General features: G+C 38.5%; 1 protein-coding gene across 1 annotated transcript in view; it reads left to right on the top strand.

Moving 5' to 3' along the window:
- The first annotated feature begins 3,324 nt into the window (after positions 1-3,324).
- Positions 3,325-22,303, top strand: part of NXPH2 (neurexophilin 2) — a 112,766-nt gene continuing 93,787 nt past the window's right edge. The window contains exon 1 of the mRNA XM_007964874.3: positions 3,325-3,523. Coding sequence (XP_007963065.1) covers positions 3,473-3,523 — 51 coding nt within the window. The 5' untranslated portion in view covers positions 3,325-3,472. The remainder of the gene's footprint in view (positions 3,524-22,303) is intronic.

The following is a 22,303-nucleotide window of genomic DNA, read 5'->3' as shown; positions in this document are numbered from 1 at the left end:
CCTTTGCTCATTCTGTTTCTCCCATACAGAATGACCTCCTCCATTTTCTCCCTTGTAGACTAATCCTGGCCATTCTTGGAAACTGAGCTAACTCACGTTTCGCCTCTTTCAAGAAGCATTCATGCTGGCCTACAATGATCTTTCCTTTCTCCAGCTGTACTAAGCAGCACTTACATTTTGCTGTATTGTCTACTGTGTTTTGTTTATTGCATATTTCTCAGACTGCATGCTGCTGGAGGACAATGTCTTAAATACTTCTATTTTTCTGCCTCTCTTCATCCTTCTCTTCTCCCGCTCTCCCTTTCTTCTTTCCATTCTTTCTTTCTCTTTACTATAGTCTGTACAGCAAAATTTGGGGGGAATCCAGAAAGATCAGTAGTTATTTTATAAATAAACACAGTAATGCCAGACTTAGGTTAGTGGGGCTGTTAATGCTTCACTTTTACCTGGCCTGATCACTGGGGCACGAAAGTTCACTAGTGCTTTTTAGCTTTTAACTTGGAATTCAACACCCCTCAGCATGTTTCTTTGTAAGACTAATTAGTGTTACTAGGGCACATGTCTGAGTTTAGGTTCTACTTTTAAACTTTATGTAGTTTCTCAAAAGAACAGAAATGATCTAAGACATATGAACAAATTGAAGGAAAAAAGTGAACTATTCCAGTAATTAAACAACTTGGTTATTTATTTATTTTCTTTTACTTTACTTTATTTTATTTTATTTTCAGATGGAGTTTTACTCTTGTTGCCCAGGCTGGAGGGCAATGGCATGATCTCGGCTCACCGCAACCTCTGCCTCCCAGGTTCAGGTGATTCTCCTGCCTCAGCCTCCCTAGTAGCTGGGATTATAGGCATGTGTCACCACGCCCGGCTAATTTTATACTTTTAGTAGAGACGAGGTGTCTCCATGTTGGTCAGGCTGGTCTTGAACTCCTGCCCTCAGGTGATCCACCCGCCTTGGCCTCCCAAAGTGCTGGGATTACAGGTGTGAGCCACCGCACTCAGCCTATTTATTTCAATAATGTGTTAAATCATGCCATCCTCATTTACAGAGTCTGTGATAGCGGAATTGCAAACTACCAAATTACCAAATGGAGACAGGACCTCACCTTCTGGCTCTATAGATGAGTCAGCTGAGCTCAGGCAGAGACATCAAGTCTAAATGAGGTAGTGCCTCTTGCAAAGCTGTTAGCCTCTCTCCCCTTCCAGCTGTACCTCTTCAGAAAGTAGTTCCTCTGTTTCCGCAAAACCCTTCCTATTATGTCCCTTTTGTTTTAAAAAGGTTGTCTGTAAATAAGATGCAGCCCTCTCCAGGGACCCAAAGTTGGACAAGATCAACCAATAGAGACTCTTCCAGTTTTTGAAATCCTCTTATTTGTGCTTTTAGGACAGAATAATTTTCTAGAACTGGTAGAACAGGGCTCTAAGTCTTGGTAAAGAGGGAATTTTTGTAGGGATGAGGAGTGGAATGGGTGAGATATAGATTTGGATATGCAAATAGTGGTTTTGTTTTTGAGCCTGTTGCAAGGCAAAAGGAGAGTCTAAGATCAAGCAGAAATGAGATGCAGGTAGTGCATCCTTTGCCATGGAACCCCCAGTCAGGCTTAGCAAGGGTTTAGGGAGGATGCAGCCCCTTGCTTGCCTCTCTCCCTCCCTACAGGAAATGGAGTTGTACTGGAAAGATACCCTACCTGCAGGCTCAAGGACAACACACTCTCAAATTCACACTGGGATCCCAGAACACTCTGGAATAACCTCCCTCCCCATCTGCGCAATCTTGGCACACTCAGTGAAAGGAATAGTAGGACTTTGCCCTAGTCAAAGCAGTCCTCCTGCCTTTGAAACCAAGGCTGCTCTACTTCAACCACTAAGATTTAACAACCCTCCTTCATTTCTATTTTGAGGTGGGGGTGGTAAGCAGAGAAGAAGGACCCTTTTTTTTTTTTTTTTTTTTTTTTTGGTCCAAAAATTACAACCCAATCTGTGCTTTTTGTTGTGTTTTATTTTTTAAAGCCTAGAAATCAATTGCAATTCTACTCCCTTGCTTCAACATGGTGTTTTCTTCTCTAAGAGCTTTGCGTTTCTAGATGTAAGAAGCAGTCTCGCCTTGCGTATTCTGTTGGAGTAACTGCCTAAAGTCTCATCCCTGGAGAAGTGAATGTATGTCTCTGGACCTTAGGTTTCCTATTCGCTCAATAAAGGGGTGACGAATGACGCCTAAACTCTGATCTACCGTAAAAGCAATGCAGGTCTGTCAGCCCAATTGCCTTTGATTTTTCCTCTCGAGTGTCCAGAACAAAGATAGTAAAAGGTTAAGGACCTCTCCAATGGAGAGTTGTTAACACAGAGGTCGAGGCTCACAGGCATCAGGTTTGCAGCTTCGCCCGGCCTCAGAGATACCACTCTCCAATATTTCTGAAGTCGGAGGCTGCGGTGGGGTATCCCGTCTTTATTCGGCTTCTCCAAAGACAGGGCAGAAGGTCTGGGAGCAACTCCGTCTGTCTTCAGGACACCTAGCTGTCTATACCATCCCTAAACCTGAGTAAAGCGGACTTCACCTAGCTCCGTTTCTCACAGTTCTGCTCCTGGTCCCTCGAGGTCCCCATTACTTCCCAACCCCAGAAATCCTTCCAGCCGCACCAGGCACACTTTGCACCCCTTACCCGCGGCTCTGAGAGCTTGGCGCTGCGGTGGAGTAGGGCACTCTCCCAGGGCGTCCTGGGCTCCAGTCCCACCTCCCCGCCCCAGCCTTTCCCGTTCGCAGCCCCCACGCCCCGCCCCAGGACTCTGCAATCGCCTTCCCTTCCTAAACTCTCTGGGCGCTCTACCGGCGGGCGCACTCCTTCTTGCAGCCACCCAGGAAGAACCTTTCCTTTCCCCCATCCCCAGCCTCCCCAGCCAAAGCGAGATCCAGTCCGTGGACAGGGCGCTTGGCGCAGTGGAGCCTCTCGGACCGGCCTTCTGCTGGGCGGGGATGGGAGGAGGCACCCGGCCTCTCCGGGCTCGGGGGCGCCGGCTGGCCAGGCGTGCTCAGCTCTGCCAGGCATCTGCCCGGCGGGATCGGATCTAGAGAGCAGCCTCGCGCTGAACCTATCACCCAAGCGCCCGAGCCGTCACCTCCCTCCCACAGGCGCCCCCAGCGCTCACCCCGAGTCCGGCCAAGCCAGAGAGTCCAAGGCGCGACTGGAGCCCCCTGCCGCGTGCCAGAGCTCCAGCTGCCTCGCACGCTCTGTGCCGGCCCCCTCCAAGGAGGGGCGCGCGGGGGCCCGGAGAGACACCTCCGGTCCGCCCACCCTCCCCCTTCCCCGCCCGCCCACCCGGCCCGAGCTGCGCTGCACCGCGCAGCACTCGGATTCCGGGAGGGAAGCGCCGCGCTGTGTCCCTGGCGTCCTCAGTCCTGCCCCGCGAAGTGGAGATGCGCGAGAGGCAGGCGAGGGCGCGCAGCTCGTGAGAAGCCGCGCCAGCCGGCATCATGCGCCTGCGGCCACTGCCTCTCGTGGTGGTCCCCGGCTTGCTGCAGCTGGTGAGTGCCCGGCCCGCGCGCAGCCCCACGCGCCGGGGACGCGTTTCGGCGGGAAAACCGCGCAGGCGGCTGACTTGGAGCCCAGCCTGGGCCTGCTTGGGACGTGGGGTTGGGGACGCGAGGAGGGCAAGGAGTTTTGGGTTGCCTTAGAGGTCGAAAGGAAAGAATTGAAGAATGGAATAGAGGGGATCTAGAGGCGACTGGGGGGCTTAGCACCGGTTGGAACTCGAGCGCTGGGGTAAAGTAAGCAGAAGGCGGCCGGGAAGTAGTTCCGGGAAAAGGAAGAGTTTTATTGGTAAGCGGTCAAGGAGAGGATGGGAGGTAAATGGATAGGATGAGAAGGGGCAGAAAGACCTTCCTCCAGTTCACAGTTCGAGAGGCTTGGTGGTGTTTATTTTTCACGTGGTGTTTTGCCCAGATGCACACAGACACTTCTTCCAAAGCACAGCATAGTGCATGCATCCTCGTTCTCAGAGCCAGCTAGTGGCGGCTTGCTGGGGGAAAACTTAGGCAAAATATGGATTTGGGGGACAGCTTGGATTTCTCTTCGTTTTCCGTCTGGCGCTGGGGACTGGGATGGGGTTTTCTGTCAGCTGGGGACACGGGATGTAACTTTCACGCCCAGCTCCGCGCAGGAGCCCCCTCTCGGGCATCTCGAAGCTGTCTTTTCAGGGAGACATCTCCCGCCTGGTCTGGGTGACTCGGGGGCGCTGAGGAATAAGAAAGATGTTAAAATGTGGTTTGGGGTTCGCGTTGTCACTCTCTTCGCTCTTCCCGCGAGGCGCCACCCTCTCCTCTTCCTGATATACGCCTGTATTCTATATGCATGGCTAATTACAGTTAAGGGAAAACCAAAGTAAGACCTTCAAGAAGAAACTTTTAAAGTAAAATTACAGAAGCGGAGTGTTTTGGCTGGATCAGCCTCTGTGATGGATTTCTTCTGGTCACTTAGCACTTGCCTTGATACGGTGCTAGTAAGAGGACTTTCTCTTGATGCCATAGTTTCTTGGTCCTCATACTTAAGACTTTGCCCAAGCACTTAGAAGATGTCAATCTGTTCTCTTTCTCTCTCTCTCTAATTCTCTTTGTCTCTTTCTTTTCCTATTAGAGGGAAAATCAAGTAACTTTGAAAGTTTCTCTATGATATGTATGATATTGTTAAGGCAGAGGCACTTTGCAAGTTCTGAGGGTGGAAGGAACTCTAAAAGGTGGAGAGACCACCGAGATGCCCGTGGTCCATGCTTGTTACGGTGGAGATGAGCTTCACCTGCACAGCGTTAACTCAGAAAGTCTTCAATGGCATCAAGAAGAAAATGCAATGATATTCCCAAATATCCTTGAATGAGCCATCACATACTGGCTATGTACGATACTGCATGTTAAAATACATTTTACATCTTAGACATTATGAATCCAAAACATATGCCACATTAATCTTTAGTATCCCTTGCTTTAAAAATTTTTTTTAGTCTGGATTCTAATAAAAGATGATCTAACAGAGCAGCATTTATATGCTGTGTGCAAGGAAAAGCCTGGGGAAATCAGGTATTTATGTGGGGGTCTTCAGAATATCTTTACGAATCTTAGTTCATTAATTTTGCATTTAATAAACATGAACTGTGTGCTCCGTAAGCACTGTGATAGGCTCTTAAAGATGAGAAAATATATTTGTCCACGTGTCGGGGAAAAGTTCTCATCCCAGCTACTATATGGGAAATGTTAGAATTTTTTTTTCCGCACCACCATAGCTAATAAGGAATAGGAAATACGTCTTGAAGGGATTATATGCTCTCCTTGAGAACTAGATTCTAATATTACAGCATGGATTGATTGATTCGCTTTTAAGAAAGCTTATGTCAAATTCTAATCCATTTTGGGATTGTGCTTGGGTTGTAATGTTTTTCTCCTGGAGCGCTTTATCATGGTAAGTGAGGTGGGGAGCTGCAGCCCTGTTGATAAGCACACATTCCTTACGCTGCCATCCCTTCGGACAGTAAAAGGCTGTTTACATTCTCCACATTCTTAGAGCTGTTGCCAGCCTTATAACACAAGGGAGTTAGAATGTGAAAGGAAAACAGAGTGGCTGAGCAGATCTAAATTGAAATATTCCCCAATCCCACCACATGCCCCACTCCAGTAGGTCTCAAAAAGGACAGATCATAATTTGCTCATTTGGATGGCTCATAGTTTTGTTCTACCTTTTTCAGCTGGTATTGAACTTCTTTGTTAAATCCTAACAGCAAGGGGATAAAATGTTTTCTAGATGTGAAATTAGTCTTTTACTTTTCTAGGAACCATATGTACTCAAAAAAATCTGTCCTTTGCTGACATAAGGCTTTTTTTAAAAACAATTTTTTGGTGAGGGAGGAGTGAAGTTACCTTGTTGTCGAAATTGGATTTTACTTTTCCATCTGCACTGCCAGCCAGAAGAACATACTTTAAAAATATATTAAATATTTTAAAAGAGCAATGGATTCATTTGGGCATATCAAACATTTAGTGATATGAAAATTACCTTTTTTTTTCTGAAAGCAGTTACAGGGAGTTAAGCCCAAATAAGTCACTAACTATGGTTATATATAACATATATAATACATACATATATATGTATATAATACAGTCACAATAACTATAATTTTTTTTACCTGTTTATGTGATGTTTAAAACTTCTAAGAAAACAGTAACTGGAATTGGTAAATACTGCAGGTAGCCTAGGAAGAATGTGTGTTTGTTACCTGTCCTTGCCCAATTTTCCTGACCTGTGTATCGTGCTTTTAACAGACAGGTGGCTATAGCTAATTAATGGGATTACTATTTGCAATATTTAAATATCCATCTTGAACGTATTCCTTTTTTAAAAATTCTTATTCAGCAACATACTCTTATAAAGAGTTTTAAGAGCACGTTATATCTTTTCTGCCATCTAATGAAGAAAAAATTAGCATTTGAAATGAATATTATAACAAAATGCGTGTTGTTTCATCATGATACAAGGTAAAGACTTCACCAGATGTCAACTGTTTACAGATTTGCATGATGATTTGTAACTGGTAATAAGTGTGATTTTTTTTTGTCTTTAAGTAAAGTGAAGATTATAAAAAAGAATAAATTTTAATTTAAATGAATGATTAACTAGTGTTTAAGATAAAATTTAGAGCTGATTTTAAAAATCAGTTTCTTACACATTTCAACTTGTTTTACTGTGATACAATGCTGAGTTTACAAAATAAAATATCAGTTAAAAGCAATGTAAGCTGGGAAATTTTTAGAATCCTATAAAATCAGATTCTTGTGATGAAAGATGGTAAAATCTTAGGCTCATCCTTAAAGTATCACATAATTTATTAAGGGTACTTACATTTAAACAATTAATAATTTTAATATTTGTTTAGTCTGATGATCCAATTTATTTCCTGTTCTGTATTTACAAGAATTGATAACTCTTTACTATCTTTCATTCAAAAATGACAATTTTCCTCATACAGCCTTGATCAATAAATACTGAAATAGTATTTTCCAGTGCTGGATCAATAGTCGTCTGTTGGCTATATGAAAATGTGAAGAAAAAAAAGAAACCACTATATCATTATTATGACTTAAAGTTGGCTGCGCATTAAAATTAACTCCTCATTATAAGCATCATTATTTTAGACATTTTAAAAAATAAAAATTAAGATTAGACAATTAAATCCTCGGTTCCAGCCACCCACCTCCCAGTAAAAGTTGTATTCCCTTGGTTTATTCTGATATTATGTTGTCTGGTCCAGTTTTAAATGCCTTCCATACAGAAAACTGACTCTTTGGGAAATCATTTTATTGTTTAGTTTCTGAATGGAAAAGAAAACCTTTCTTAACCTTTGTTCTATATTCTTTCGTAATTTTTTCTTATTTATTGTTTTTGATTAATAATTGGAATGCTAAATAAGGCAGAAAGCTTTTTTGAAAAATCTTTTAGAGGTTTATATTGTCAGCTTAAAATATGTAGTTCTTGCCATCAAATGTATTAAGAAATGTTGGTTTATATAAGGCATTGCCCACTTTTTGTCTATTAAAGAGCTGATCAATACACCTTGAATGATTCAGTCGTTTAGTGGTAGCAATCAAAGATGAATATAAATGTGTCACGGGTTTGTGATTTTGTAAAAGCTCTAGACTGTCTCTTACTGTTTACATATTCTACGAACTCTTTTACCTGAAGCTTCACCGGGAAAGATTTGAAAAAAGAATTATAGCCGCACACTCAAGTGCTTACAGTTAAGGCTGTGTCAGCGTTTCTGTAAAGAATCTCATTTCTATCTTAGCCATAAGCATTATTGTTGGTTAGAAGCTGGCATTTAATATCTTGATTTGGAAGTAAATTATTTCAAAACTGCTTTAAAAAAATTGGCCCATATGATTTTGAATGCTCCCCATATGAGGCTACTCTCTAGGTATCCTTATAGTATGCAGGATGGTGATTTAACAAACTAATTTCTGTATTATTGACTTTGTTACTAAATTAACAAGCACAATCCTATGGTTTTGACTTCCACAATGGTTATAATTTAAGTTGGGATATGTTTAAATGATTTTAGATAACCTTTTCCCAGTTAACATATATATTGTACTGCCGTAAGATTTTCTAACACTATTTCATCATAAGTATTTTTAATTATGCCAAAATCGGTGCCCTTTTATAAGTCTTTATTTACTAATGCATTTTTTAATTAGTTGTGATTTGATTAATGGGATTGATGACAACTCCATTCTTTATTTCAAAATCCTGCTAAATACAAAAGGGATCTAAAGCAATTTACAGTATAAGTTGTGGTATAGATTTTCATATTACAGGAAGAATCCTAAGATGTGATTGACTGAAAACTTCTATTTTATGTTATTTTTTAACTTATGAAAATCTAGATTAAAACTCTCGAACAAGGGTTTGACTCATTATGCTGTAAGATTGGTATGTAATAAGGAATTATCTTTCCTTGTAGAATTACCATTAAAAATGAAATTTCCATTATTTAAACCCAAGTGTGGTAGGAAATATTTTTCTTTTTCTTAGTCAGATCATTCACAAAATCAAATCGTTGTATCTAAAATTGCCATTCTTGTGCTCACTTCAGCAGCATGTATACTAAAATTACCATTCTAGTTATTTTTTCCTTTCTTAAATGGTAAGACAAGTGAGACATTTTATAAACTTAAACTACAAGGATAATAACGCTGACTTAGATTTCCATATGCTTACATAATTTTAAGTTTCTTTCACACAATTATCACATTCTATTCTCCCAATAAGACTAGAAGATAAAGAAGGATATTTTAAATGTTTCCATTCATGTTTTGGAAAGAACAATGGATTTCATGTCAAAAGACTTGGAGTCTATTTCTGAGTAAGTCGAACGTTCAACAAATATTTGTTCACTCAGTTTTGATCCAGACTTTACACTGAGACTAGAGCAGGAGGTGAGAACATAGCAGTCAACAAAACAGAACTGGTCCAAGTGTGTGAGTGTGTGTTTATGTGTGTATGTGCGCACCTGTGAGTGTGTATGTGTCTTGGACAGTTCGTTTAACTTCCTGAAACCTTTCACCTATAAAATGAAGTCATTAATGACAAAGTAGATAAAAATTTGTTTTTAACATCTCTCCTTTTTAAATATATTGTAACAGGGGTTCTGAATTTTTCTTCATATGATTTATGTCTTTAGTTACTGTATATATATGTTACATATAAATGTAATTGTTTTAAATATACATTTCACATGTATTTTATGCTGTTAACCACATCACAAGTGATTTATATACGTAGAAGTAGATTTAAAACACTACAAGACAGATTACTATATCTGTGCTTATGGAAAAGGAAAATTTAGTAAAACTAGGCAGAGAATTGATGAGCACTTACTTAACATATAATCAGCAAAATCAATAAAAAATTAAATTAAAATGGTGCATTCAGGGATTTTCTCCCCCCATACCATTTTAAATTGTAAACTCCTGACATCTAGTCATTGCTCAATTTAAATAAACGGCAAATTGACTCTCAGTTAAATTATAATTATTAAGATAAACATTACAGATTAATACTGTTCTTCAACCAGAAAACTAGCAAGTGACTTTTGTATGCCTGAATAGAATACAGGCTATTTAAATCAGAAATACTACAATGGTTTCAGGAATTCACATGTAAATGTTACAAAATTTTAAAAATAAAACAAACAAAAAACTGGCATGTGAGACCCAGCAAAGATGGAGAAAATCGCCGATGATCCTAACCTTAGGAGAAAATCCAAGTGAAACAGAAAGACTAGCTAGTCCTTGGATTCAGTCCAACTGTAAACGCTGTAAATGCCTCTACAAATGAAACTTGACTTAGAGATATTGCTGGGTTTTTTTGCCACATAAAGTGATTCTAAGGTCATTAAAAACAATATTTACATAAATTGTGTAAGTCTCTTCGTGCAAGAATATGCAAGACTATGATTTTCAAGCTTTTTCATATATAATGATAATGTTTAAATTTCATCAATTTAAGTTATATAGCAGGTATATTTATTCACCCAAAGCAATAATTTAAGAAATAGTGTGTATTATTCAAAGGGAAAGAACACATATGTGGTAGGGCTGTTAAAAACATATGTGATTTCTGTTCCCAAATTCCATTCCCCATTTGTGTGTGTAGACAACTACTGAAAGTGGTTGATTAGTATGAAAATCTGTATGATCTTTTCAATGGATAATGCATACAATAAATGAATAGGGACCATAAAGCATCATTTAGCAGTTTGTAGTAATGATAACAGGAATATGTATTAATGAAATTTTGCACTTGGATAGTTCAAACAGGAGACAGTTGGGATTGGCTTGAGGAATATGGCTATGGAAATGGAAAAGAAGATGAAGTTTCAAAAGCATGTTTTCCATAGTCTCGAGTTTACCTGTTGCTCCTGTGTTACTGACTCTCCAATTTGTATCTCAGTTTCTACCCTGTTGCTCAGGCTCCAAGCCCGTGTCTCCATAATTTACTGTTCCATTTTACTTGGATGTTTTATTGTGAACTCACACTCAACATGCGCAAAGTCACACACATCTATCCTGAACAAGTGCCTTCCAACATTCATGGATTTGGATCTTGAAGTCACTACTGTCCCATTTTTTTTTCTTTTTTTCTTTTTTTTAAATTTATTTATTATTATTATACTTTAAGTTGTAGGGTACATGTGCATAACGTGCAGGTTTGTTAATATGTATACTTGTGCCATGTTGGTGTGCTGCACCCATCAACTCGTCATTTACATCAGGTATAACTCCCAATGCAATCCCTACCCCCTCCCCCCTCCCCCCTCCCCATGATAGGCCCCAGTGTGTGATGTTCCCCTTCCCGAGTCCAAGTGATCTCATTGTTCAGTTCCCACCTATGAGTGAGAACATGCGGTGTTTGGTTTTCTGTTCTTGTGATAGTTTGCTAAGAATGATGGTTTCCAGCTGCATCCATGTCCCTACAAAGGACACAAACTCATCCTTTTTTATGGCTGCATAGTATTCCATGGTGTATATGTGCCACATTTTCTTAATCCAATCTGTCACTGATGGACATTTGGGTTGATTCCAAGTCTTTGCTATTGTGAATAGTGCTGCAATAAACATACGTGTGCATGTGTCTTTATAGCAGCATAATTTATAATCCTTTGGGTATATACCCAGTAATGGGATGGCTGGGTCATATTTGGAGCCTTTGTGCTAAGACAAGTGACATGATGTAAAGCACTGCACGGTTTGCAAAATTCTTTCGTGGTTAATCTGTGCATCAGCTCTGAAAAGTAAGTAGAGCGATAGTTATTGCACCCATTTTACAGGTGAAGCAACAAAAGCACACTGCAGGTTTCAGAGACAGACTGTAGACTGAGCAGATTGTAAACTTCAATCGTCCACTTTGATGATGAGTGCTATCTTTCTAGGTACTCATCACTGACACCCAGAATGATGGACTTGAGGGACATTTCTAGGAGACATCCCATTCTGCTCAGTGACCACTGAGCTAGAAACCTCAACTCATTCATCTTAGCTTTGCCATAAAGTGAAACAAGTTGAGTAGAACAAATGAATTCTTGGAACATTTCTTTATTCTGGAGTTCTACGTAGAATTTAACCTCATGGGCCGGGGGCGGTGGTTCACGCCTGTAATCCCAGCACTTTGAGAGGTCGAGGTGGGCAGATCACCTGAGATCAGGAGTTCGAGACCATCCTGACCAAAATGGAGAAACCCCGTCTCTACTAAAAAATACAAAACTAGCCAGGCGTGGTGGCTCATGCCTGTAATCCCAGCTACTTGGGAGGCTGAGGCGGGAGATTTGCTTGAACCTGGGAAGCGGAGGTTGCATTGAGCCAAAATCGCGCCATTGCACTCCAGCTTGGGTAACAAGAGTGAAACTTTGTCTCTAAATAAATAAATAAATAGAATTTAACCTCATAGAGCCTAGTCGCCAAGGGTCCCAGCTTTAATACCATTTTCATGTTAAATTAGTAGCCAAGTAATGTGGCTCCAGTTAGGATCAGCAGAGGTTTTGAGAGTTCCTCTGACTTCTCAGGATCTCACCTATACCACTCCAGATGGAAAAGATAAAACGGAGAGCGAAAGTGTGGGTTCATGGGCTGCTAAACCCTGGTTTTCTAGTGGACAAGTAGGAATATGAGGACAAGCAGGTGGGTGTGGGAACTTGTCTAGTGGGTGCCCAGACTTGCATAGAATTTGAGAGCATTAATATATAATTTTACTTTACTAGTCGCACATGGCTTTTGCTCTTTTCTTCTTTGTTTTAATGAAAATACATATTTTATTGTAAAGGTAATATTGTAGTGGATGTTATTGGTTCTTCACCCAGATTTGTTTTGGGGAGGCACTTTTGCAGAATGCACTCAGGGCCACAGGTGCCATTCACTTCCCCTGGAAAGCTCTTGACTAATGACTGACAGATGTCAGAGTGTGAAAGCCCAGCTCCCTTGCCCCCACTCTGGACAGCTCCCAAGTATAACTGAGGTGAAACAGACAATCTGGGGAATCCCTGCAGGAGCAGGCTGAAGCTACCCTCTGCATGACTTTGCCTGAGATCACACACTTCCGTGTCTTTTTCCCATTCTCTCACCAGCTGCCATGCTTCCTTACCAGGTTTCCCTGGAAGTGCTTCTGTTTTAAATCAATAGCCCTCAAATACTTGCTTCAGCGTGTTCTTCTGGGGAACTCAACCTAAGATTTCTGTTTAATTTTTTTTTTTTTAGTAATACTCAGAATTTTTTTAAGTAGCCATCCTCACCCCTGCCTGCTTTCTGCCACCTCGTACCTTACACTCAGGGCATTATTAATAGTTTAATGTTTATCTTTCCAGGTATTATGGATATGTATGCTTTTATAATAATTATATCATGCACAGTCCATGTTCTGTTACAAGCTTTTTTAATGCAATAGTATATTTTGGCTACTTTGGTAGAGCAACTTATATTTTTAAAGATTCACAGTATTTCATGGCATTGATATGCCATAATATATTTAATCAGTTCTTAATTAATATTTCAATTGTTTTGAATTCTTTAATATAGTTGTAAGTATACCTGTAACACAAATTCCTAGAATTTAAAATGTTGGTTCAATATTGAGAATGTATATATTGAATTTTGATAATTAAAAATGTTTTCCTAAATGATTGTACCAGTATAAGGTATTACATTATATGTGCATACCTGTATTGTGCTACCTGAATATTGGTATTTTTTTAAAAAATGTTTGGCAATCTATTAAAGGAAAGTACTTCATTGTTTTTGACATGTGTTGTATACTGTATTACTTATTAGGAATATAAAGCATGTTTTCATATTTAATAACCATATGTATTTCGTATTTTGTGGATTGCCTTTTTGAATAATTTCCTATGTTTCAGTTTTTTACAACCTTTGAATTTTATACTTTCTTTTTACTATTGCTCACACACAATTGTTCTTTATTATTATTCCTGAGTATTTTGTACATTATGAGGTTGTTATGGATATCTTTTTTATGGCTGACATTTTAAAATTGGTTTTTGCTGGAATGTAAGGAAAACTATTTATTTTTGTATATTTATGTTTGTATCTGTTCTTTTTCTGAACTCAATTATTAGTTGTAATATTTTTTATTTGATTCCCCTGGATTTTATGTCTAGACAATCATATCATCTGCAGATAATCTTATATTTGTCTCTTTTTATTGAACATTATGTCTCATATTAAAATTTATTCTCCTAGTGAATTGTATATAACCTTCAAAATATTATTGAATAATTCAGAAATTAAAGTTGTTATGTTTCCAACTTTAACATAAACTCTACTAAGTATGAAGTCTATTATTTATTAATTTTTATTTTTATTTTATGTATGTGTTTTTAGTATTTTATTTAGAAACACTAGCTATATTCATAAATGAAATATAACTAAAGTGAAATATGCCAGATTTTTGTATAAAGACTATGGTGGGATTAGAATTTAAAAGACTTCTATATTTTCCCCCTCACTTCTGGGAAGAGTTAAAATATTTGAGAGTTGCTTTTTCTTTGGTAGTTTTTTGGGAATCATTCTAATCTATTTGGACCTTTTTGTTTTGGGAAAAGAAGTCTTTTATAAACTTTTTATTTCCTTTATGACTACTTACTACTCAGGTTTTTTTCCTCAACCAACCCTTATTGAATCTCTTTTATTAACTTTAAAATTATGCATGTTTGTGTATCCTTAAATTTGTTTCACATAAAATTTTATATACTATTACTTTAATTTTTAAAAACTTACTGCACACTGTGAATTTACACTGTTTTGCCCTCAAGTTTGTATTATATTAATTGTTTTGTAAGAATGGTAGCTAGGGGAGTGCCTTCATTTTCTTTCTAGGTTTGACACCATCAATAGAAGACTTCAGGGGCGAATTTCATAGATAACTTGCTAAGAGGTCCAAACTGAGTGGAGCCTCAGGGTAAGGGGTGAGCATCCAAAACTCCACCAGCTTTGTGCTCAGGGGAGCCTCCTGGTAGCTGCCTTGGTTCCTGCTTCATGCCCAACTCCTGCTGCACTAAGCTGGATGGCGGGAATTGGGCGCACATGGGGAAAAAACTTCAGTTTTCTGACCAGGTGTGGTTCTCCTTTGCCTTTGTTTGGTTACAGGCTGCTCAGCATGCTTGGCTTTTCCGTTATTTTGATTTACATTTCTTCGTGTCCTCTGGGGATTCTAATTTTATGGACACTTTTGGCATCCTTTTCTCTTTCCAGCACCCTTATGCATTTATTTTTGTTTTTGCATTTCTAGTTCATTTCACCGAGATTTTTGGAGGGAGGCAAATGCATGCATTCTTTCAGTCTTCATTGCAACTGGGAATCTTGTAGTTATTTTTGGCTCATCTTTCCTCATCCCCTATAATAACCATTCAGTCACACAATCCTATGAAATTTCCTTCCAAATCCCACTGTAAACCCTCTCTTCCTCTCCATCCCCAGCCGTTTCATCACTACCACAGCCTCCTCACTGGTGTATCTTATTCCAACATGAGCCTTTTGAATTCATCCCACATATCACAGAATCATCTTTCTTAAATTCTCCTTTGATTTACTATACCACTACACTATTAAGAGTGAGATTGTGATTCTCTTTTTCTGAACACAGTGAGTCTAAATTCTTCTTCCTGGCTTTCCCAGCCTTAAATCTCTCCTCCAATATTTATCACATACTCTTAACTGTGGCGGGGCCTGTAACTTTAATGCTCCATGAATATTTCAGAGTGGAGGGGAAAGCGTAGTTTTTGATGTCAGACTGACTTGGATTCTGGTGCTTCCCTGGCATCTTGGACAAGCTAATAAATCTACTAAATCTCAGTTTCTTTCCTTATAAAATAATGGTAGTTATAGCTATCTCAGAGAGTTTTGCTGATTACTTACAAAAAAAAGTAAAATACCTGGCTCATAACATTAGCTTAACAAATGTCAGTTTCCTTTCCATCTGTATCAACTTAGGGTCTTTGTGCACAAGCAACCAAAACTGGTTCTGACCAACTTAAGCAGAAAAGAAATTAGTAAAATGGGGCAGCTCACAGAAAGGGTGAACCAGGCATGTCTAGAACAGAATCCAGGGTTTGTGTGTCACGAAATTGTCAATTAGCCAGGATAATGAATAAATGCCAACCATTTTTTCCCTGTCTCTACAATCCTTGCTTCACTTCATTTAAGATGCTATGTTCTGGTTGAGAAAGCCTGGTTGGCTTGGGTCATACGCCTTAGCTTGAGAAGGGCAGGGCACTTTGATGAACAGTTTTGCATCTCCTAGGGAATCCACACTAGATGTTCCCCTTAGAAAACTTGTGATCAGCACTCTCACTAAAGAAGGAGCTCTGTTAGAGAAAGAGACCCAGACAACTACAGAGAAGACCCATTCCAGCTGTTCATCTTAATTCACATGATTTCCACTCATAAATAGTCATAGATAACCAGAGATCACCAGATACTTAAGAAAAATCGTCAGGAAAAAAGGGACAAAGAGAAAACAGAACAATTTACCTTGGAGGCAAGCAATAATACAAGGAACGACTTATAATTTTTTAAATGACCAATTAGTATTCTCAGAGAGCCAAAAAGATATTGTATCCTGAAAATAAGAACAGGTTGCTATGAAGGAAGATCAACTGGGGAAAAATAAATCATTATTAGAAACAAAATTTATAACCGATAAAATAAAAAGTTAAGGAGAAGGCTGAAAATAATAGAGATAATGACATGCTGGTGAACTATAAGGTGCAGCCCTGGAAATTTCACATGGGAGACAGCAAAAAGACCAAAATGGAAAATATGAGAGAAGTGTGAAGAGACACAGAGGATAAATCCAGAAAATCCAATGAAGAGCTCCAGAAAAAGAGGACAGAGGCAATGAGAGGAAGGACGTAGTCAAAGACACAGTGTGGAATAGCCTGACTTAAAAATAACAAACTGGTGAAATTTCTATACTCAAGTGAAAAAATCTGAAAATTCTAAAAGCTTTCAGAAAAACAAGACAGGTTACTTAGGAAAAATGTTATATCTCATTAACAACAAAATAATATCTTCACAGTTCATAGGGTAGGAAATATTGAATCAATAGCCAAACTATCTATCAAACATGAAGGACAGAAGAGGAGAAAATTAGAGAAGGTAAAAATGATTAGGTGCAGCAAACCACCATGGCACATGTATACCTATGTAACAAACCTGCATGTTCTGCACATGTATCTCAGAACTTAAAATTAAAAAATGGTATTTGGGGCATGAAGGGTCTCAGGGGAGCTACTGCTCTCCCCGTTTGGGGAAATCCTCAAAAAGGTGCTGCAAAGCAAGAGAGAGATAGAGCAAAGGGAGATAATGAGTCACTCAGTTGCACTCCAGTCTGAGTGTGACTCAGTCTCTGGCCCTGGGAAAGTATGGGATTCCATTTCCTTCTGTGATCAGGCCACACTGTGACTCTATAGGGGGTTCCACTGAAGTTATATCAGCTTTATAAGTGCTATTTATTAGTTTGCTGTTTTTGAAATGGATTTATGTTCGAAGCATGAATGATTTAGATATTGTTTAAGAATAGAGTATAATATAATAAATATTGATGAACTAAAATAAAAAAAAAATTGGAGTTGAAGGGGATACAAGAGGTAAAAGTGAGCAAGCATGCCAGGTTCCTTATCTTACATAGTAAGAAGTTAATAGAAGCTGTATAACGTTAATACATTAAGAAATAGATACAAAGTCTTAAAAGTTACCACATACTAGAAGAATTAAAAATGATACAACCAACAAAAATCCAGTATACATCTTTGTCCATAAATTTCAAAATGAATGTGGTCTTTTCAGCAGGGAGAGCTGTCCAGCAGTGGTAAAGTCTTGCTCCTGTGGCATGAGTTGACTTCTGGAAGTGGGAAAGCAGAGGCCATCTGCCGGATCATGCTGTAGGGCAGGGTGTATCAACCTCAGAACTGTTGTCATTTTGAGCCAAATAGTTTCTTCTTGTTGGGAGCCATCCTGTGCATTGTAGGATGTTTAATAACACATCAGGCTCTTAACCAGATGCCAGTAGCACCTTCTCCCACTTATACAACCCAAAGAAGTCTCCAGACATTGACAAATGTCCCCTGGGGAGCAAAAACAGCCCATTTGAGACCTGGAGTGGGTGAGAAACCTGACATAGGTGATTTCTGACTATGCGAGAAGCTGAACCAAGTGACTGCCTCAGCCTCTCTCAACTAAATGCTTTGTCTTTGAACTGTTAGGAAGGGAGTCAGCATTTTGCTTAGACCTAGTTTCTTTCTTAACATTTTAGTTTTTCCAATTCAGACAAATTTCCTTTGATTCAGTTCAATTCAACCAACATCTTTGAGTGCCAACTATGTCAGACACTGTGCCCAGTTAACACATCTCTGTTGGACAAATTTTCATTTTTGAGGGTAATAAATGATGAATGTTCCCCCGATATTCCTTGCCTAGACAAGATTTCCTTTCCTACTAGACACTGTCACACATTTCATTTTGTCTCAGGTTCAGATATTACCAGTTGTTAGGGCTGGCTCTGAAAGTTTTAGTAAAGCCTTCTAATTTCCATATTTCAAAATGAAGTAATGAGAGAAAAGTTACTTTGTAGAAGACAGCAAATAAAACTGAAATTGACAATCACAACTATTGGTTGGCTAATAAAAATGTGAACTACTTCACACTTGACATGCAAATTTGTTACAATTAAAATATAGTAAGATTCCACTCTTCAAAGATTTTATCACAAACCCAGATTATATTTTTGATATGAAAATGAGTGCAGTGGTTCTGAGTGTAAAATTTGATTCAGTGTTTTTGAGATAAAAGGCAGCTTACAGCTATTACTTTCCACTCTTAGGAGCTAGGTTGCATTTCCTTTTTATTGAAAAATTGGAGATTTTCAAGTTTACTGAAATGTAAGCTGTGAGTTACTCTATTTGTATAAATGACATGAATCATTTTCTTCTATACTGGAATGCATTTTTAGTTAAGTTTTTCCTTTAAGGCAATTTGTAGTTTTTAAAAATGTATCTGTGAAGATACCCTCTGAGAGCTGCATGTCAACCTCCAGAGATAAAAATGGTAATAGAAACATAAATGGAATCCCTGGTGGTGTTAAAATTTGAAATATATTTTCACAAAATTTTAACTATGCATACATATCGACCTTAATTATTGCGATCAGGTCTGAGAATCACAGTGGACCACAGCTGGGCTGCTGCTCATCTGATCCCTTTACATATATGGAGAATGAACCTGCACATAGAATTCTGTACCCTTCACAGTGAGTGTGTTGGAGCACCTTGCACAGGCCAGCACATTCCTGTGCCTGTCTTTATACATATACACATGCAGGCACACAAATAACACTCTTTTACTGAACTTCCTCACTGCAAAAAAGGCTGCATTTTTCTTTTGCTTGTCTTTGCCTTGAAAGTTATAGACCTAATTATGCTACTACCATTCTCTGTACACATCCCTAAGTAAGTGAAGCCCTTCTTTATCCATGAATTCTTAGCTTCTATCAAAGATTAATGTAGGAAATGGCCATAGAAAAACATTTTTTGGTAATACTTGCTTTCATATTTTTATTCATCCACTCAATAGTTTAAGTGTCTACAGTAGGCATGGAACTATGCTAAGCTTTTCCTTAGAAAATATTTCTATGGGCAAATTATTTCTTCCTGATAAATCAGGTATTTTTAAGAATGAGAGTTTCAATTCAGTGTTTTCATTTATAACTTTCCGACTAGGAAGAGCAAAGCTAATGTGTAGCTCAGTTGCAACAAGTACCTTTACTAAACTTCATTTTCTTGAAGTTTTCTTACCAATTATATAATTTGTGACCATCATATATAGATAGATAGATAGATATAGATTGATAGATATAGATAGAGAGATATAGATAGCTAGATAGTCCTATTATATACGATTTATATCAGAAGCCTTGAGAATATTTTTTGAAAATATTTGCACTAAAAATTCCTTTGCCAGATATTTCACAATTGCTGTCCTAATGTACCTATAACACTAATTTGCTGAAGTCATTTTAATTCTGTGGATATTAATTTCCTCTAAATTCTTCCTTCTGCAAATTGAGATGACTGGATTCAGTGATTCCCAAATGCTGGTCCATGGGCCAGTTACAACAGCCATAGCAAGAAAGCATTTTCAGAACATTTAGGCATGCTACATCAGTGTCTCTGGGCTGGAGCCAAAGCAGCAGGTGATACTGGGACCCAGCCAGGTTTGGAGACCCCTGGATCAGATTTTCTCTTAAGTATCCTTTGGCTTTGTGAGTTCATGATGCTTTTGGAGGGTGGAATATAATCCAGCACAAAGGAAAAGACTGCCAGTGACTCAGGAAGGGGAATGCCTTAGGTCATGAGAGGATTTTCCAGCATTTGCAGACCTCTCCCCAAAGGTATGTTAAGTGTTTCTCTGTGGTTTGCTGTACACTAATTACATTACTCCATTGTAGCGTTTATCTCATTGTATTGTAATTGTGGGTGCACATCTTTGTATATTTCACTTAGCTCAAGTGAAATCTATGAACACAAAGAATGTGGATGTCAGTCTCTGGAATATCACAGCCATCCTCATAGTAAGCATCAGGTAAATGCTTGAATGGATGAATGAACGAACTATTGTGAGAAAACACTCAGTAACTCCCTTAACAGGTTTTGCTTCAGAGCCCCTGGAAAACTACCTGTAACAGATTGCAGGGAAAAAATTTGGGGTGGCATATTCCAACTAATCCCTTTGTCTGCTGGTTCAGTATCACTGATTTCCTTCGAAGTGTGTCCAAAACCCCTTTGCTTTGGAGCTCTGAGTTTATTTCCTTTCCTTACAGTTTGGTCATAAAGATCCTTTGGGACAACACTTCTATACTTAAGTTAAAGTACCGTACCAAAATAGACTGTTACTTTCTCTACCTGATTCTCTCAAGCTTAACTGTTTTCTCTTCTAGGACAAAGAAAGGATATTTGCAGTAGCCAGAGAACTGGTTGATTCCATTGTTTCCCCTTTGAAGTTTGATATTCAGTCAACAACATCCACATTATAAGACTTTATAATATTCATTACAGGCTCATTTCTACTACAATATGCTATGCAGTATTTTTTAATGTATTTTTATAATTAGCGGAATAATTAATATAGGAAAAATATTATTTCTAAAGTATTTCTACAGTTTAGATTCAGTTATTTGATAGAAAAATATTATGAAAATAAGGATTTGGCTGTCAATAATTTAAAATTTGTGATAAAAATTTCTGATTTTGTGTTTATTCTGATATTTTAGTGCTTTCCTACATTGATCTCCTTACTTCACTGATTTATGATTTTTCTGGTGAGGTAATAGGTGTAATTTGCAGATATTTATATGCTAAGGACACTTTCTTAGTATAGCTTAATTTACTGTCTTTATAGGTTAATTTACTGTCTTTCTTTTCAAATTCCAATCATCAGGTATCAGATTGTTATTTTAGTCTTAAAGTGATTATTTCATGATTTAAACTTTAAAATTTTTGAAAGACCAGATATCATTTTAGCAGTCATCACTTCACCTACTTGAAAGCACTGTAACTTATTTGCAATAAGCTCTCCTGTATATGAAAGTAGATACAATGAAACATAATAATGCATATATTAATACATAGGTGTGATCTGGCTTAAGGAGCCAAGCTTGGTGTGTATGGAATAGCTCCTCTTCTCATTATACTAAGCAAGCTTGTTTTCAGTAGATAAAGAGGGCAGATATACTTTCCGTTGAAGAGTGTCAGCTGCAGACTGTTCTTGTTTAAGCCAGACACAGCCCACTGTCTCCATTTGATGAAGGCATCCCATCTTAAGCTGTCATCCCCAACATCCCTTCTTAGACTATCAGAGAAGAGACTTGCATTTTCATCCAGGAACAACTTGACTTCAGGGTTTTGGACAAGAAAAATATTAGGGTGTAATAAACCCTTCTCATCTTTGGTACCACATTTAGTAGACCAGAATTGATATGGTGAAGGCATGTGACCAAGTCATTAAGCAAATTCCTTCCATAATATTTTATTTTGTTTTTCTTTGGATTTATATTGAAATGAGGTGGAACCAAAGCAACTGTACCCAAGATATTATTAAATGAAATGCCTGCAATTGAAGAGCAGTATTATATTGGTGCCAGCAGTGGGCAAGGGCTGTGATCTTTGAATGCTATTAATGAGAGCTTTGAATATCTTTATTAAGAATTTTGGGATGCTAGAGCTTCTGGGTAATGTTTGAACCATGGTAAGTGATGTGCTAGTATTGGTGCAAAATCTGGAGAAAGAACAAATGTGGATGCCTATGACCTCAAGTTGACCACTGTTGATCATGTAATAAAGTGTATTTTGACCTCTCATCTCCAGATATATCAGGGACAAGCTAGAAGTGTCACAACAGAAACAAAACCTGTGATTTTTGTCCTCACATCTGTTCCTTTCTCCCTCACTCACATTCAGTTCTGAATCTGCTTAGTATATTTTCCAACGTAAATTCCTGCTAAGCTCTTTCTCTGAGAACCCACAAATTTATCTAAGTTTCAATCATGCTTATGCTACTCGATTTTAACCAGCCTAATCTAAGACTTCGGCCTTTGTGACTCTATACTCTTTGAAATATGATGTTTTTGTGTGTTTAGCAGTACTCCCTTGACATCTTCCCTGAACACTGATCAGTACTTTGAATGGTTAGCTTTGGACACCTGCC

This window comes from Chlorocebus sabaeus, chromosome 10 (genome assembly GCF_047675955.1).
Source record: "Chlorocebus sabaeus isolate Y175 chromosome 10, mChlSab1.0.hap1, whole genome shotgun sequence".
In the NCBI taxonomy this organism is placed as follows: Eukaryota; Metazoa; Chordata; class Mammalia; order Primates; family Cercopithecidae; genus Chlorocebus; species Chlorocebus sabaeus.
The sequence above is the reverse complement of the archived record's forward strand: the minus strand, read 5'-3'. Positions and strand labels throughout refer to the sequence as shown.